The sequence below is a fragment of the Embiotoca jacksoni genome, unplaced genomic scaffold (genome assembly GCF_022577435.1).
Source record: "Embiotoca jacksoni isolate LCO1_2020_lvr unplaced genomic scaffold, fEmbJac1.0.p SCAF_9, whole genome shotgun sequence".
Lineage (NCBI taxonomy): Eukaryota > Metazoa > Chordata > Actinopteri > Embiotocidae > Embiotoca > Embiotoca jacksoni.
The window spans coordinates 7,127,527-7,143,003 of NW_027185447.1; the positions used below are offsets into that span (position 1 = coordinate 7,127,527).

A 15,477-nucleotide genomic window follows, 5' to 3' on the forward strand; every position below is an offset into this window, starting at 1 on the left:
TTGTGTGCTCTCCTTTACTGGAAAGAGTATACGTAAAAACAGTACTGCAGATGTCTTCTTCTGTCAATCTTTCATGGTCTATTACTATAAGTGTTTCATCTCTCAATCATATGAGCCATTTTATGATGTATTATGGTTACAAAATCAATTTACTCAGTTCTAAATATTTGAATGTGACAATAAAGATATATCATGAAAATATTCTGTACATCTTAGTAGGTTACAAAATTCATATTGAATGCCAAATGAAAGAAATATGATGCACTTACAGGTAAGTTACTCGTTTAAACCAATAAAAATCAAGAGAAGGTACTAAAGACCTATGTTGCAAAAATATTATTAGAACTAAATTATTATTATTATTATTAATAAATGTAGTTATCTCAATTTATGAAATATGAGCAGTTTTGCTTACCGACTTTCGGTTTTTAACAATTAGCCAACTGAGCAACAAACCTCTCCTCAAAAGATTTAAAGTTGTACCTTGTTCATTTTTTTTTACGTTACTTATTCCCACTATACTGTTTTTTAGGAACATGCTTCTGTACTTCTTTTCTTTGTGGACTGCACCAGGTGAGCCTATGTTCTGCTGAAAACCGATCCTCTTCTACTACGACGAACATACAATTAATACAGGCCGAGCACTTTGCCTTTGGGACACTGAGCATCACAGACGCGAGCTTGTAATAGAGCTATTTGTTTTCCTCAGAAAGCTGTCCAAATGCTCTGGCTGGGATCACTAGGCTGCACAAAGGCCAGTTATGAATTGGTCAAATCCACTGGGGCAGGTTATTGATTAGGCCTACAGCTAGTGGAACGCAAATATGCAACTAAATTAGATATTGGTGTTTGTGTGTAAGAGCGACTGTGTGTGTGTCTTGCAATGAAATCAACTTAATCTGCATCAAATACTAGTCAAGCTTTATAAACCTTTAAATGCAACAGAATCTTTATACCCTTCCTTTTGAGCAAAGCCGATGACAAACCAACGTTACACTTTGATGATACTGATGTGCTTATATTATTTATCATTATTTTTTTTAAATTGATCCCCAAAAAAAGGGAAACCTGCAAATGACTCATGAGCTAAAAGAGCCGCCAATTTCCATCTGTGTTCCTCTTTAAAAAAAAAAAAAAAAAAAAAAATCATTCAAACCATTGAAATGAAGTATGGTAATATAACTGGATCGCTACAACACGGACTTTTTCTCCCTTTCTTCAAAATATAATTTCCCTTTGGGGACACCGGGGGTGTGTGATGGGTTGGATGCTCCTTAGGCTAACATATACAATATGACAAAATATATATAATGGACGACATAGAAACTTTCTTCTGGCCCCTCTTTTCATCTATTCCATTTCTTGTTCACATCCGCTGCCCTTCCTCTTTGACGTCTCCCTTTTCAACAGGAGCAGTTTGTCAGGGTCAGAAAGCAATTTAAAACCTCCATTAATGAGAGTCAGTGAGAGAGAGAAGTGAGACAGGGAGAAGTTAAAGGGAGGGAGAGAAAGAAAGATGAGGTAGTGGTGGGGCAGGGCGAGAAGAAGAGGATGAGGAAGGGAGGGAGGGAAGGAGGGAGGGAGGGAGGAAAGGAGGGAAGGAGGGAGGGGGAGGTTGGGGTGTCAGCCATCAAAGCAGACCAGGAGAAAAGAAGGCCAGGTGCTGGTTGTGGGAATGTGCCGTCCATGGTTCTAGGGACCAGGGAGCTCTGGAGGAAGGGGGGAGGGAGGGGGCAGGGTGGTAATTAGCCAAGCCTGGAGGAGAGAGAGGGCCCTCGAGGGCCCGCGGGGATAGCCCCTCCGAGAGGATACCATTTGCACTTCTACAGGAGCCGCCAGCCCCGGGCCACAAAGAAGGGGAAAAGGGGAACTATAGCATCCTTTATCAGGCCGGACAAAGACGCCGCATCTTTTCAAAGGAGACCGGAGAGAGAGAGAAACTCCAGTGTTCCAGAGAAGGAGGGGAAGAAGAGGAAAAAGAGAAGAGAAGAAAGAATCCTGCGAGTGGTCAGGAGAGAGACACAGAGAGAGAGAGATGCCAGTGTGTGGGTTGCAAAGCGAGACAGGAGGTTACGGTCATACTGTGACCCAGTCAGTCCTCTGAGACATCAGAAATTCACTCATGTCCCACACACACCCAGACACACACACTTAAATAACGCATAGTGCTGAGTTACACCAGTGCATAGCAACTGAAAACAGTAACATGTTGTTTTGAAACATTTCTATCATTTTCCACCTCAGTTACGCTCATTCTTCAGACATGAGGCACCTCATACGACTAGTTTGCCACCGAAGAGGCAGTTCAGTTTGCGTTTCACCAACAACTGGCAGTGGATGAGGAGCCAAAATGGCCACCCTTGACATTATCAGGGAATCTTAAGAGTTTTGCCCTCCTGTAGAGCGATGGAGAGTGAAGGTCACTGACATTACTTTTACCTATTACCTCTGGGCTGCTCACAGGGCGGGGGGGTGAATGGTGGCCTTTGAGGCGACGAGGCTTTGTGCTCCCTGTTGGAGAGCAGCCTGACAGCCTTAGCTGAGTGGGGGCCAGAGGTCAGACAGGTCATGTGATAAGGCATTTCAGACCTGCATATAGGGCCCCAGACTGAAGGGGCCTGAAAAAAAAAAATCTCAAGACCACCCCCCTCCCCCTTTCCCCGTGTCACTTCTCTTCCTTTCCTTTCTTTTTCTCTCTCTCTCTCTCTCTCTCTCTCTCTCTCTCCTCTCTCTCTCTCTCTCTCTCTCTCTCTCTCGACACAAAATGCCATTTGTTGTCCGTCAGTCAGTAGCGCAGGGCCTGGGTCGGGCCCAGCGCTGAAAGCTCCATTCACACACCCTCTCACCCAGGGATGTTTTTGCAATTCAATATTTTCACACGCAGGCAGCTTCATCGTTACTTTGGAACCGTACACTTGGCAGGATGAGGCTGGGGGCCTCTGGGACAGAGGGGCTGAGAGGTGGAGGAGAGGGGGTCAGCACAGAGGAATCCTAGTGTCAGGAGGGGACGGGCCTGCGCCGGCTAATGGGCCATCTTGAAATGTTTTAGCCAAGACCCCTCCAACACCTACACACACACATTCCACTCTACTCATCGCTTCACAACCAATCTGACTCCAGGTTAACAAGGAGGGCTCTTATTTCCTTCATCAAAATCTCTGCACTAATACAGCCACACAATCCTGCCAGGAAAAACCTTTTCCCCCTTAACTCACAGCACACAGCATCTCAAACACACAGCCCGTACTTAGCAAGAAACAAATGAGAATGGCTGTACATCTATTTGACATATATTTATGTCAATTTATATGCACATATTTATCTCTAAATAGAACATGTCCAAATTCAGAAACCTCAGCTGATAAATATGTTTTAAAGATATGTATCTGTTTTATTGAGTAGCAGAGCAAACAATAAAATAAGGGACATCCAAGAACAAGACGACGGACTTCATGAAATGTGTCTCACTTTAACCAAACCATTCCAGGAGATTTGTTCCAATTTCACATCTTTAACACCAAAGGATTTGTTTAGCATACAGAGTGGCTGAGGTAAATGGGGAGGGGGGCCTGGAATGAGCGGGAACTCCTAATATATTTATCCTGTGCACCACACTCTACTTAATGAAATTAAACCACACCAATAGTGGCCCTTTGTCTCTGGGGAATTCAGTAATCAACATGCCACCAGTTTTCATTTTGTATGAAAATAAATGGCAGCCGGTGATATGGGTCTAATTGTGTTGCAGTGGGGAGGAGCTGGGTGAGAAAAGAAACTTGCAGCCGTGATGTAGTGGAGCCAATTTTCATGGACAGGAGCGCTCCGGAGAGGTGGTCGAATAAGCAGAGGCATTCATCTGGGGACGGCTGCCCCGCTTCCACTCTCTCCTCCTCTCCCTCCTCCTCGTTCTATCCATCATACTCACAAAGAAAGTTAGCCAAGTATTAAACAAATGGAGAACTGGTGAGCCCTATGCACCAGCGCCTGGCAGGGTCACTGGATAATGATAGCTCAATTACTGTGAATCTCCTCGTACTAACACCCCCCCACCACCACCACCACCCCTCCAATCCCCCTCAATCCCCACAGCACGGCAAATTTGTCAAACTCACCAAAATGATGGGTCTGACAGTGTAATCGCTAACCGTCCCAACCGACATGAAAGAGGTCTTTATCTGGCCAAATCAAAGAACCTGATCTCTGAGAGAAAAGGGTGGTGGGGGGGCGGACTAGAGAAGAGAAATGTCCCGCTCGGGCCCCTGTGAGACGTGGAGATGTCTCTAATCCGCTTTAATGAGACACTGCGTGCCCATCTTTGTGGTAATGACGAAACACAGTGCGAGAGACAGTGAGGAGGAGGGAGGGAGGGAAGGAGGAGTGGGAGAGATAGAAGAGGAGATGGAGCCAAGGCTTTGAACTGGCGGTCTGATGAAAGGGGAAAGCGGGCAGTGGGAGTTTAGAGCCACGCTGCCTCTACACACCACCGTCTGTGTCGGAAGACAGGCAAACAGCCCAGGGGACAGAGCAGTTTGTCTGCTTATCATATCTGGACAGGATGAGCCATCATCAGCAGGGCCGGACTGGGAAAGGGAATGGACAGTGTGTGTGTGTGTGTGTGTGTGTGTGTGTGTGTGTGTGTGTGTGTGTGTGTGTGTGTGTGTGTGTGTTAGTGTGTGTATGTGTGTTAGTGTGTGTGTGTGTGTGTTAGTGTGTGTATGTGTGTGTGTTAGTGTGTGTGCGTGTGTGTGTGTGTGTGCGCGTGCGCGCGCACGCGAGAGTGTTTGTAGAGATGAGCTGCAATCCACAAAAGAACCACTAAAAAAGAAGAGAAAGATAGAAAATGTTTTAAAGTACCAAATTTTAGATACTAAGGTGTCCAGTGGCGAAGTAACTAAGTATATTTACTCAAGCACTGTACTTAAATACAATTTAGAGGTACTTGTACTTTACTTGAGTATTTCCATGTGATGCTACTACATGCTTCCACTCCACATTTCAGATAGAAATATTGTACTTTCTAACTGACCACATTTAGTTACTAGTTATTTTTCAGATCACTATTTTATACCTAAAGGAAATGATCAGTTATAAATTTTTCTGACAGTATTTGTGTACCTTTACTCAAGTAAGACTTTGAATACAGGACTTCTACTTGGAATTGAGTATTTTTTCATTTTTACTTAAGTAAACATTGAGTACATTTCCTCATGATAAACACTTTTATCCATCTGCTGGTAAAAAGGGTTTCTAAGTTTACTTGTTGTAAACACTGCACTTTGAGTTGGAAGGCTTTTATTCCCAGGGCTGACATCAGCTCATTGAATAAGCAAATATTCAAGGTTCTGCAATATTAGTAAGGACACTTTTCAATACAGCAGCTATGAATATATAGCAATTCTAAACAATCTTCCATACAAAATATATCAAATCAAAGTTCAAAACAATGAACATTCTTTCCCTGTAGTGTTTTACAAAAGTACAGTTACAAGTTACAAAAGTAACCTTTTCTAGGGGAACATTGTAATTACATTTTCTGTAGAATCATTCATTTGGAAAACAGAACAAATGTAAACATATCATAACATTAGAATTTAAGGTGTAATAATAAATAAATAATATATCATTTTATATTTTTCTGCGCCAAGATGCAAGTGTACAGCCAACAGTGAATGTGGGGTAAATTAAAGAGAAAGCAACATAAAGGACAGGACGTCAGGAGTGGATAAAAGGAGAAGGGTTTTACAAATGAAGAAATCAAAAGAGGTGAGAGTGAGAAAGGGGGAGAATGTGAGTGAGTTAATACCAAACAAATCAGGATTAGACCCAGATAAGACTAGTCACAATGTTGAGCAATCCCGGGGATATCACAATGCAAGGGAGGGAGGTAGGGGCGGGGGGGGGGGGGGGGGGGGGGGGGGGTCATGAGGGCTGCTAGAACACGCTAATTAGGGACTCGACACATTTGCCCCCTTGTTTTGCAAACAGCGCTCACTGTTTAACAGCGGGTGGTGCACAATCACATCAGACACACATAGAGATAATCATTTAGTGTTAATCAGCACACTCAGAAGTAAAGATGAGGTATTTCCAATGGGATGACTCTAGCAGTTGTGGTGTATTCTTAGCACTGAGGAGCTGGCTGGAATCTCCTCTACACAACCCAACAGTGGTTAGATGTAATCTGATAAGTGGCCACAGGTCAAGACAAAATGTATTTAACTTCAGCGTAATGGCTTTTCATATTTTTGAACCACCTTTACACGAACGCATACCGCTTTTTGAATTTTGTTAGGCTATTTTTAACAGGACACTGCCCCCATCTGCAAACTAAAAACAAAGAGTACGCGGAGAGACGAGAAACAGGAGGGTGCTAAAAAAGAAAACATCAGCGATATATCTTCAGCTCTCTCAGGCATGTCAAAGTCTCCACCACCAAGTGATTGGGAGATTGCTGTGTTTTTCCAAACATGGCGGATGAGGTCACGGTGCAAGGCAGGAAAGAGGCATTTTAGCCAACTGGATAATGTGAGGTCAACGTATCAATGGAATGAATGGGATTTAGAGCCATGTGCAAGAGCTTAATGCAATGGTATTTGTATGTCAACTCAAAATTTGACTTAGCCAGCATGAGACTGGGCAGGAAGCACAAGGGCTGAAACGTGTGTGTGTGTGTGTGTGTGTGTGTGTGTGTGTGTGTGTGTGTGTGTGTGTGTGAGAGTGCCTGTGTGTGTCCAGGTGCCCACCCATCGCTGTGCCAGACTTGGCCAAGGTCAAAGCGCCAAACAGTGACAGGACCTCCAACAACTGTACAAAACGGTGCACACACACCGATTCTCGCACACTCACACACATTTAGCCAGCCAACAGTGCCAGCTCCTGCTGTTTGGATGACATTTACACTCAACCTTTCCAGTTTGTGATTGATTGGGGTTAAATCATACCAATGCACAAAAAAAATCTGTCACTACTGCAGCGTGTGTGTGTGTGTTATGTGTGTCCGTGCAGGATCCATCAGCATTACTGTGTATGGATGGTTTCAATGTGTGACTGTGTCACCGCAAAGCGGGGGGAACTACGAAAACCTGGTCAAACGTTTTCAGGCCTCCAAGTGAGACTCAATCAACGCTGACGAGTCACTGTGCCTTTATAACTCTGCTCAACTACAACTGGACTCATTTCTGCTCACTCCAAGAACCAAAACCAAAACTCTGTTTTCATTTCTATCTCCTGTACGCAGTGTGACATACTATAACTGTTTTGAATAAGTCAGTATTGGCCATTTATTAAAACAAGTCTACAAAACATTTTCATTTAAAACGATAACAATGAAATCGATATGTTGCTGCTAGGGATGGGAATGCGGGTGGATATAACGAGAACATAGGAAATGACATCTTAAATAAAATATCCAGGATACCTGGAAGAGCAGAGTGAGGAAATACAACCTTATAATTGCATACAAATATTGGTGATGTTTACTGTATTTTGTAGTCACACAGATTTATTCATGAGTCATTACAATGCTCACATATCTACATTATTTTTTACATTTTATGGCACCTGTACTTGACCGGATTAGAGTCTCTGACATCTCCTTTCCAGTGGATGTTTGGCCAAAACAGCAGCGTCAGCACAATTACAGCAGCAACTGACTAAATACCAATAAAAGCACTTCCCTGGAGATAAAAGCCGGTCTCACCCAATGTTCAGCGGGGAAGAGGAGGAGTCAAAGATAGTGAAAGAAAACATTTCAAAGTTGGCAGCAGGACAGTCGTAACACAGACTGTTTAGACAAATAACTGTAATATTCCAATTAAACAATCCTTTCATAAATTAATTCTCCCCATTCAAAGCTGCAGAGCTCTAGTAAATCATAGCTTAAACAGTTCCTTAATTCTCTTCTGTGTTTATTCCCTGCACAGGTGGAAGAGATCACACAAGTTTTCTTTACGGGCGGACTGTTTCAAAGATTTAGGACTAGTAAGCAGAAATGAGACTTCAGACCACACTGTCCTCCACATTTCAGGGTAACACGAAGACTTTACTGGAAAGAACATTGTTCAAGAATCTGCTCTCACAGCAGATTAGAAGATATGGTTACAAAAAGCAATGCATCTTTATTTGTATCACATAATGTGAATCAAATGTTAACCATATGTTACTGCAGCAGACAGTGTCTTGATACTGAACCAACCATAACCATAACTAAAATCTTGCCCTAACTTCATCAATTTACATTCCCCAGACAAAATTAATGTTACAAATAGGCAAAACCATGGATTTGTCATGTATAAAACTTCCTTAACCTTCTGTAGAGTTTCACTTGTAAAGCGAATATCATACAACATGCTCTGAGAATAAAGTAAAAAAAATTTTTTTTTAGTAAAGACGCTGACAAAGATGAAAATAAAAGGAAATAAATATTGAAGAAGACTGAGAGGCTTGTTGCTCACAACACACACTGAACTGTACCCTGCATGGCTTGTTGCTCACAACACACACTGAACTGTACCCTGCATGTGCACACACAAGGACGAGGAACTGACATCCAACAAACTTCCATAATTAAGTACTTATGTAGCAAATGTGGCCTTGCCAAGTGTGGACTGATGCAATTAGTTAGGCTACACAATTTTTCAATCCTTCAAAAATTGACACAAATGGTCCTAAAGTTGGTCCAAATGCTCAGATCCAAATTCCAAACAGCATGAAAAAGAGAGCAAATAAAGTTTTTCTGTATCGCAATCTAAATTTCTCAAATAACTGCAACACAGATTGTCTTCATCAGGGGATGGTGAACAATATTCCTGCAAAATGAAATAGACCACTACACAGAATCAATATACACATTACAGCATCACACAAGTGGCTTCGGTTTGAGGGTGGAGAGATTAATGGGGCTGTGATTATCATGACGATCACAGTGAACCGTCACTGCAAAATTGGTGATGCCTGAATCAGAGTGCTGCAAAGATCATTCACATCATCACAGATGAAATGGACTCAGTGGAACCACGAGTTTCAGGTTTCCCACCCTGTTTTATCTATGAAAGGTCTGCAGCAATAAAGCCAAGATCTCACACTTGTTTTTACTTTCCATTACGTCCAGCACTAATGACTTTAGAAAATAAAAGAAAATGAATGAATGTCTTTGTCAGAAGGCACTGCAAGCAAATATAAGCGTTAATCAAGCAAGTTTACAATAAATGAGTATAAACTAAGGAAGTCTTCTTAAATTATCCAAATAAATAAATCTCTGAATTTCTGTTGTCTTTCACTCGGTCATTGATGCGCTGGCTTATTAATAAAAGCTAATAAAACTGACATTTAATGGTTTCATAAAGTTCCAAAAAGCACCCACTACGATGGATTACATTTCCCTTTTCATTTGATGATCCTATCATTTATCTGACACACATTACAGCTGCATAGCAGTAATACATTGGAGCCTGCACGGGACCCTGAACGTTTAGCCAGAAGTTCAACATAGCTACCATTGTTGGTTTTAAAGTGTTATGGGTTGGGTTTTATTACTTCTGTCAAAACATCAGAAGCTGTTGAGCCAGGCCAAGTTCATGACTGGGAGTCCATCTAATAAGAGGCCTTTAACACAAAGATCAATAGGATATCTAGCAATTACTATAGGAGATAGAGACATAGAGGGAAACTGTCAAAAACTGTTTGCAGTGTGGTGGTTTACCAGCGAAGGGGAAGGGAGAGGGGTGGAGGGGGGACATTTCGTGCAAAAATCAACAAAGACAGCAACAACAAAATTATGTCGTAAAAAAAAACGTGTGGTGCTGCCTTTCTTTTTATTGACCTGATAATACAGACGACTAAAATAGTTGCTGAAAATCAATAACGTGTGTAAATTGCGGTCCGAATCGGCGTGGATTCCTTTCGGTTCCGCCGTGTGTGAGGGGGGGAGAAGAAAAAAAAAAGCTCTTACGTGCTTCTATTTTAATTATACTTCTTTGGGTTTGCGGTTGTGAGCGTGCAGGGGCGCGAGAGAGCATCGTGTGTGCCCGTGCGCGTGTGTGTCTATATTTGGCTCACCTGTGCACTGAAAAAAAAAAAAAGGCAAAATAAATCTAGGCTCACTCAACCGGAAATCTTAATTGATACAAAACCAAGTTAAAGCTACATATGGGCCCAGAAGACTACCGCAATAAAACAGCCGCAAGGTGTTCAAGTTCTCGAACCTCTGCGGCGCACACATACACACACACACACACACACACACACACACACACACACACACAGATATATAGTCTATGGTAAATATAACTCCAGTTTGAGCAATCAACTTTCAGCAGCCAAAAGCAATTATGCTGTCAGTTTGCTTCTTTATTCTCTGCCAGATTGCCTGCATCGATTTTAGTTTTTAAGATAACACGAAATCCATTATGTTCTTTAAAATGAGATGTGGCGTTAGAGATCAAGTTTGTTGGAAGATTTCTTCATTTAGGATTTTTTTTTTTTTTTTTTTTTTTTTTTTATATATCAGGGAAAATACAATTAAATATTTTAAATACAAAGTAATAAAAATAATCTCAAATTAAACTTTGTTCCTACTCCAATGTTAAATTCAGCAGGAAACAAAATAGCCTATAAAAATAAGGGAAACATAAAAAATAGAGCGATATTTGCGAAAACAAAAAAAAAATACTGAGGGGACGATAATTAATAAAAACATTAATATTGACGCATAGGCATTGTACGGCTGTATATTAGTGATCAATGTGTGTCTATGAAGGCACAGACGTAGCTATTTTGCGGAGTGAAAAGTTTAGTGGTGGCCTTTATTGTGTAGTCAGACAGTGTGTGCAATCTGCCGAGAGAAGAAACTGAACACGAGTGTTCAAAATAAAATGATAAAGCAGCTGCAGTTAAATATTGCTGTAGGCCTCCAGTGCACAGCTCCAGAGGAGAGTGTTTTACCTACAAGCTTCAGAAAAATCAAAAATAGTGGGTGAAACACACTCCCACGACGCGTGTGTATTCAAAAGTTGTGGGCCTGCATGTTTTGAATGTGAAAACGAACAAGATATATATATTTGTTTTCATGCCTGCTGTCTGCTCTGTTTTTCCTAGCGCTGCAACACAACAGATCGGAGGCCTCTGGGCTGCTGCAGAGGCTGCCAGTGGTCCGATGTGAGTTGCTACAAAGCCAGGTATTTGCGTTCATTAGCACCCGGATCAACAGACTATCGAGGCTGTTTGGAGATCAAGAACAAGTGCAATTACTGGCAAGAAGCAGGATCCTCGACATGTTTAAGTATTTTTCACAAAGTAGCTCAATCAGCGTTTTGTTTCCTTTCTTTTTTTTTTTTTTTTTTTTTTTCCTTTTCTTTTTCTTTCTTTGTCTTAAACTTACACGGGAACTTGATCCCTGTGGCCCCAGTCCTGACGGGCAAGAGCAATAAGGCAACAAGAAAATCATGACTGCAAAAAATAAAAGATCTCTTATTATTTTTTATTATTATTATTTTACATATGAATGTATGAACACTGAAATATTCGCTGTAAACTTGGCAATACTAATATTTTTAAGTAGCAAAAGCTCATTATAAATAAACACGCTTCAGGTTTGTTTAGAATCGTGAACTAGTATTTATTTCACTTATGGTCTGAAATTGACTTTTTTTTTTTTTTTTTTTAGAAGCCTGACTATGGGGTCGAGGTTCACGTTGAATTAACAAGGTCAGTGGCAAAGTTACAAAGTTTCTGGGGGCATGTAAACATGCAATCAAGCATGTTCAAGACAGAAAACTACAACAGGTAGATTTAAAAAAATGATTTTTTTTTTTTATTATTTTTTATTTTTTTATACTGAAAAATAAATAAAAGGCTAGATGTGTCTTGTTTCTAAGTTCTGCATTTTCACAAAACTGCTTCGAACGTTACTGGATAGAATAAAACAAACACATGAAGACACAACAAATGAAATTAAGAGCAGGCCTACGTAAATAAATGTTGTTTAGCATTGTTATTTCAAATGAATTGAGGATAAACAAGCAGGCTGACCCACATAAACAGGCCGTGGATTACAAAGTACATCCATGCAAAAAAAAAAAAGAAAAAAGGGCGCTTTAAATAAATTCATAAATTAACCCACCAACAATAAACAAATAGCAAACAATAAACATAGTCCATTTCCAACAACAAAGAGCTGCATGTTCACTAAACTGAATTCATGAATTTCCCGTGTGACGCGAGCAGCAGTCCACTAAGTAGTAGTAGTATGGGCGCTTTCAAGACACATTATTGATTGGCATTCCCTCGAGGAGGAACCAGTCTGCAGCAGTCCGCTGGCCACGGGACAAAACTAAACTTGCCGGAGAGCGATATCTTCTGCGATTTGAGCAGCATCGGCTGCAAAAAAAAAAAAAAAACCAACAAAAAAAAGTCTGCATTCAAATATTTGCTCTTTCTTTCTAAATTCACATCTCGGCGTGTCCGTTCTGCAGCGAGAGAAAGAGTGCGCCCAGCTCGGTGGAAGCTGAAGCAGCAGCTCGCAGCAGAGCAGTGCCACAGCGCCCACTATTTCAAAAGCCGGGAATATTATTTCACAAGACTTGGAACGGCTGTATAAAAAAAAAAAAAAAAAAAAAAAAAAAAAAGTTACTATCCATTTCGACAACTTTCTTGGTGCCTTCTGGAAAGGAATCTGCGCTTCTATGAACCCCCCGACAAAACGAGACTAGCAAAATACAAGCTCGAGCTCCCGTTTGGACGGCAATGTTTATCTCTGCTTTTAAAGGAGTGTAATCAACTAAAGCACCGGCGGCGTTTCTCATCACACATGAAACTTTCTGACACTGCAACCAGCAAAGCCAAGACCGCAGCATGCAGGGAAACAAGACCGAGAAGCCGGAGCGGGACGTATTTGTAGAAGGAAAAGTTTTCTGTGGACAAAGAGTCGCCCCCATCCTCTCTTAAGGATATGGCAAATGACAAGGACACACTGGACATCTACAGAGCCGCGAGTTTGTAGCCGGCGGCTGAAAGCGATAAGAAGGGGAAAAACAGAAGACCTACTTTTGGCCAGTTTTCTCGCCCTCGCCTTGGATCTCATCTTGTCGGCTTGTAGATTCCTCTCGTCGTCCTCCGTGAGCCCAGAAGCAGCAACAACACTATCTTCATCTCACCAGCATTGTCAGTTTGGACACCTTCGCACATGCGCACAGGCCATTCAATCTGACACCCTCGTCGGGGCCAAAAAACTTTCCAATGTATTCATCATCATCACTTTTTTTTGTCCTATCGTCTCCCCTTTAGATCACTTATCTCTTCCCCTCCTCCTCCTGCTCTCTCTTCACCATCTCACCTTCCCTCCCTCCCCCCCTTACCATCCCCTTACCCTCGTCCCCCTTCTCACCCCTACCCCCCCCCCCCACCCCCCCATCCACCCACCCGCCCCATTCAGCTCCTGCCAGCACCCTCTTGGATTTTTACCCCTTTAACAGCAACTACTTGGTTTTCTCCGACAGGGTGGACACAGTGAGGTACAGTTGGGAGGTCAAGGCCGTATTAGAATAATGGAGAGACATAAATAATAATAATAATTATTATTATTATATTTATTGTCGTTATTATTATTTTGTTCATTTTACTCTTCATATTTATATGTTTGGCATTAGTGTCTTTCTTAATTTAGATATTTAAAGTAACTTTGTATTTAGCCTTTTGACTCATCTCATCGTGTGTTGTTCCCCCCCCCCCCCCCCCCCCCCAAAAAAAAAAAAAGTGTTGTAATTGCACCGCACTTTATTTTTAACTTCATTAATTCACACACAGGCGTAAATAGGTCCGAGGCTTGATTGTTGTTACAACTTTACAGGCTATGATTTGTGTGTGTGTGTGTGTGTGTGTGTGTGTGTGTGTGTGTGTGTGTGTGTGTGTGTGTTTATGTGTGTGCGTGTATGTGTGTGTTTATGTGTGTGCGTGTGTGTGTGTGTGTTTATGTGTGTGTGTGTGTGTGTGTGTGTGTGTGCGTATGCGTGTGTGTGTGTGTGTGCGTGTGCGTGTGTGTGTGTGTGAGAGAGAGCCTTGATGCCCTCAGGACAAGCAGCAGCGGCCAGCAGCTGTTTTGACGCATGCACGGAGCCTCCACCAGCAAGAGCCCTACCAAGGAGAAGTCCAGGCTTTTATTTTGTTTTCCTTCCGTCCTTCTATGTTCGCATTTATAACAATCGTAGCAGTTATTATTATTATTTTTTTTTCGAGAAGCGTTTGTGCTCACTGTGCGCATGTCGTTAAGCGCATGATCACCTGAACGAAGGTGGACAGGCTTTCTCTTTTGTGACTTTTGCCTTGCACCTGTTTGTTTGTTTGCTGCAGGCACGAGGACACCGCGTTTACGTTCAACCGCGCATCCAGCAGTTCGATGTAGCGTGAACGACTAAAAAGGTAATTTTTAGATTATTAATGATAAATGCATTTAATCAAACACAAAAATTGAACATAAGTCTTCAGCATTATTTTTATTTTTTTAATAAATCGTATGTTAAATTGAAGTTACAACTCCGGCAGTTTAATACATTTACATCAGAGCAATAAATAGATAACATTTTACTATACAATTTAATTGTGTCGCAACTATTTTGCATGATTTCAATTTAGTACTATTTGTATGAATTATGAATTATTACTATTTTTACTAGTCTATTATTATAATTAGGTAAATAATATTAATTAAGACTATTTTTTTGTTGTTATAGACTGAAACACAATAACCTTTCAAAAGAAACAAATAGAGGCTTCATTGAAGCTGTGCATAATAATATTTATTAGATTTTTTTTTTTTTTTTTTTAAAAGTTCCAAAGTCCAGTTTGGCTGATGGTGGCAGGCTGGTCGTTATGCTCATGTGGTGCCTGGGCCTTTAGCCTGCATGTCATATGGGAATGGTTTCCGTCTCGTTTAGCTGAATAAAGGCGGCTCTATGTTGGAGTGTATTAAAGATTGGTGGTGATGGAGCAACTGCAGTCTGCTGGGAGAGCGACGGGGATCAATTCCCTGGACGCTAATCACCACACTTTTATGGGACTATTATCCATGCACGTTGAATTATTAGCATTATTATTAGGGCCCTATTATTATGATTACCATTATTATTATTATTATTATTATTATTATTATTTGAGCCATTTTATTTCTTTTTCCCCCTGAACAACGTAGCCTATATTGCTATACAACCTGCAATTCACTCCGCGCTCTGCCTCATGTCTTTATTTTTCTGGTTGAACCGCAGCTTGTTGCTCATTATGATGCACATGAACAACAATTGATTTGAATAAAGGCTTGAGCTCATCAAACACGTCTCCAGTCCATATCGGAGAGAAATTGCTGTGGGATGTTTTCCCATAAGTGAAACGAATGACGTGATCATGAATCAATAATAAGCAGCAGTAATTAGCATATATTAGCTGTATATTAGGGAGTTTGTGTTGCATCAGGAGGGGAGGAGGTTTATT

At 41.3% G+C, this 15,477-nt stretch overlaps 1 protein-coding gene across 6 annotated transcripts in view; it reads right to left on the bottom strand.

Annotated features, from left to right (window-relative positions):
* The window catches only part of prdm16 (PR domain containing 16), a 179,804-nt gene extending 166,511 nt beyond the window's left edge, over positions 1-13,293 (bottom strand). For all 6 annotated transcript variants that reach the window (XM_069140955.1, XM_069140951.1, XM_069140954.1 and 3 more), the window contains exon 1: positions 13,042-13,293. In XM_069140955.1, coding sequence (XP_068997056.1) covers positions 13,042-13,078 — 37 coding nt within the window. In that variant the 5' untranslated portion in view covers positions 13,079-13,293. The remainder of the gene's footprint in view (positions 1-13,041) is intronic.
* Between the last annotated feature and the right edge of the window lie 2,184 nt (positions 13,294-15,477).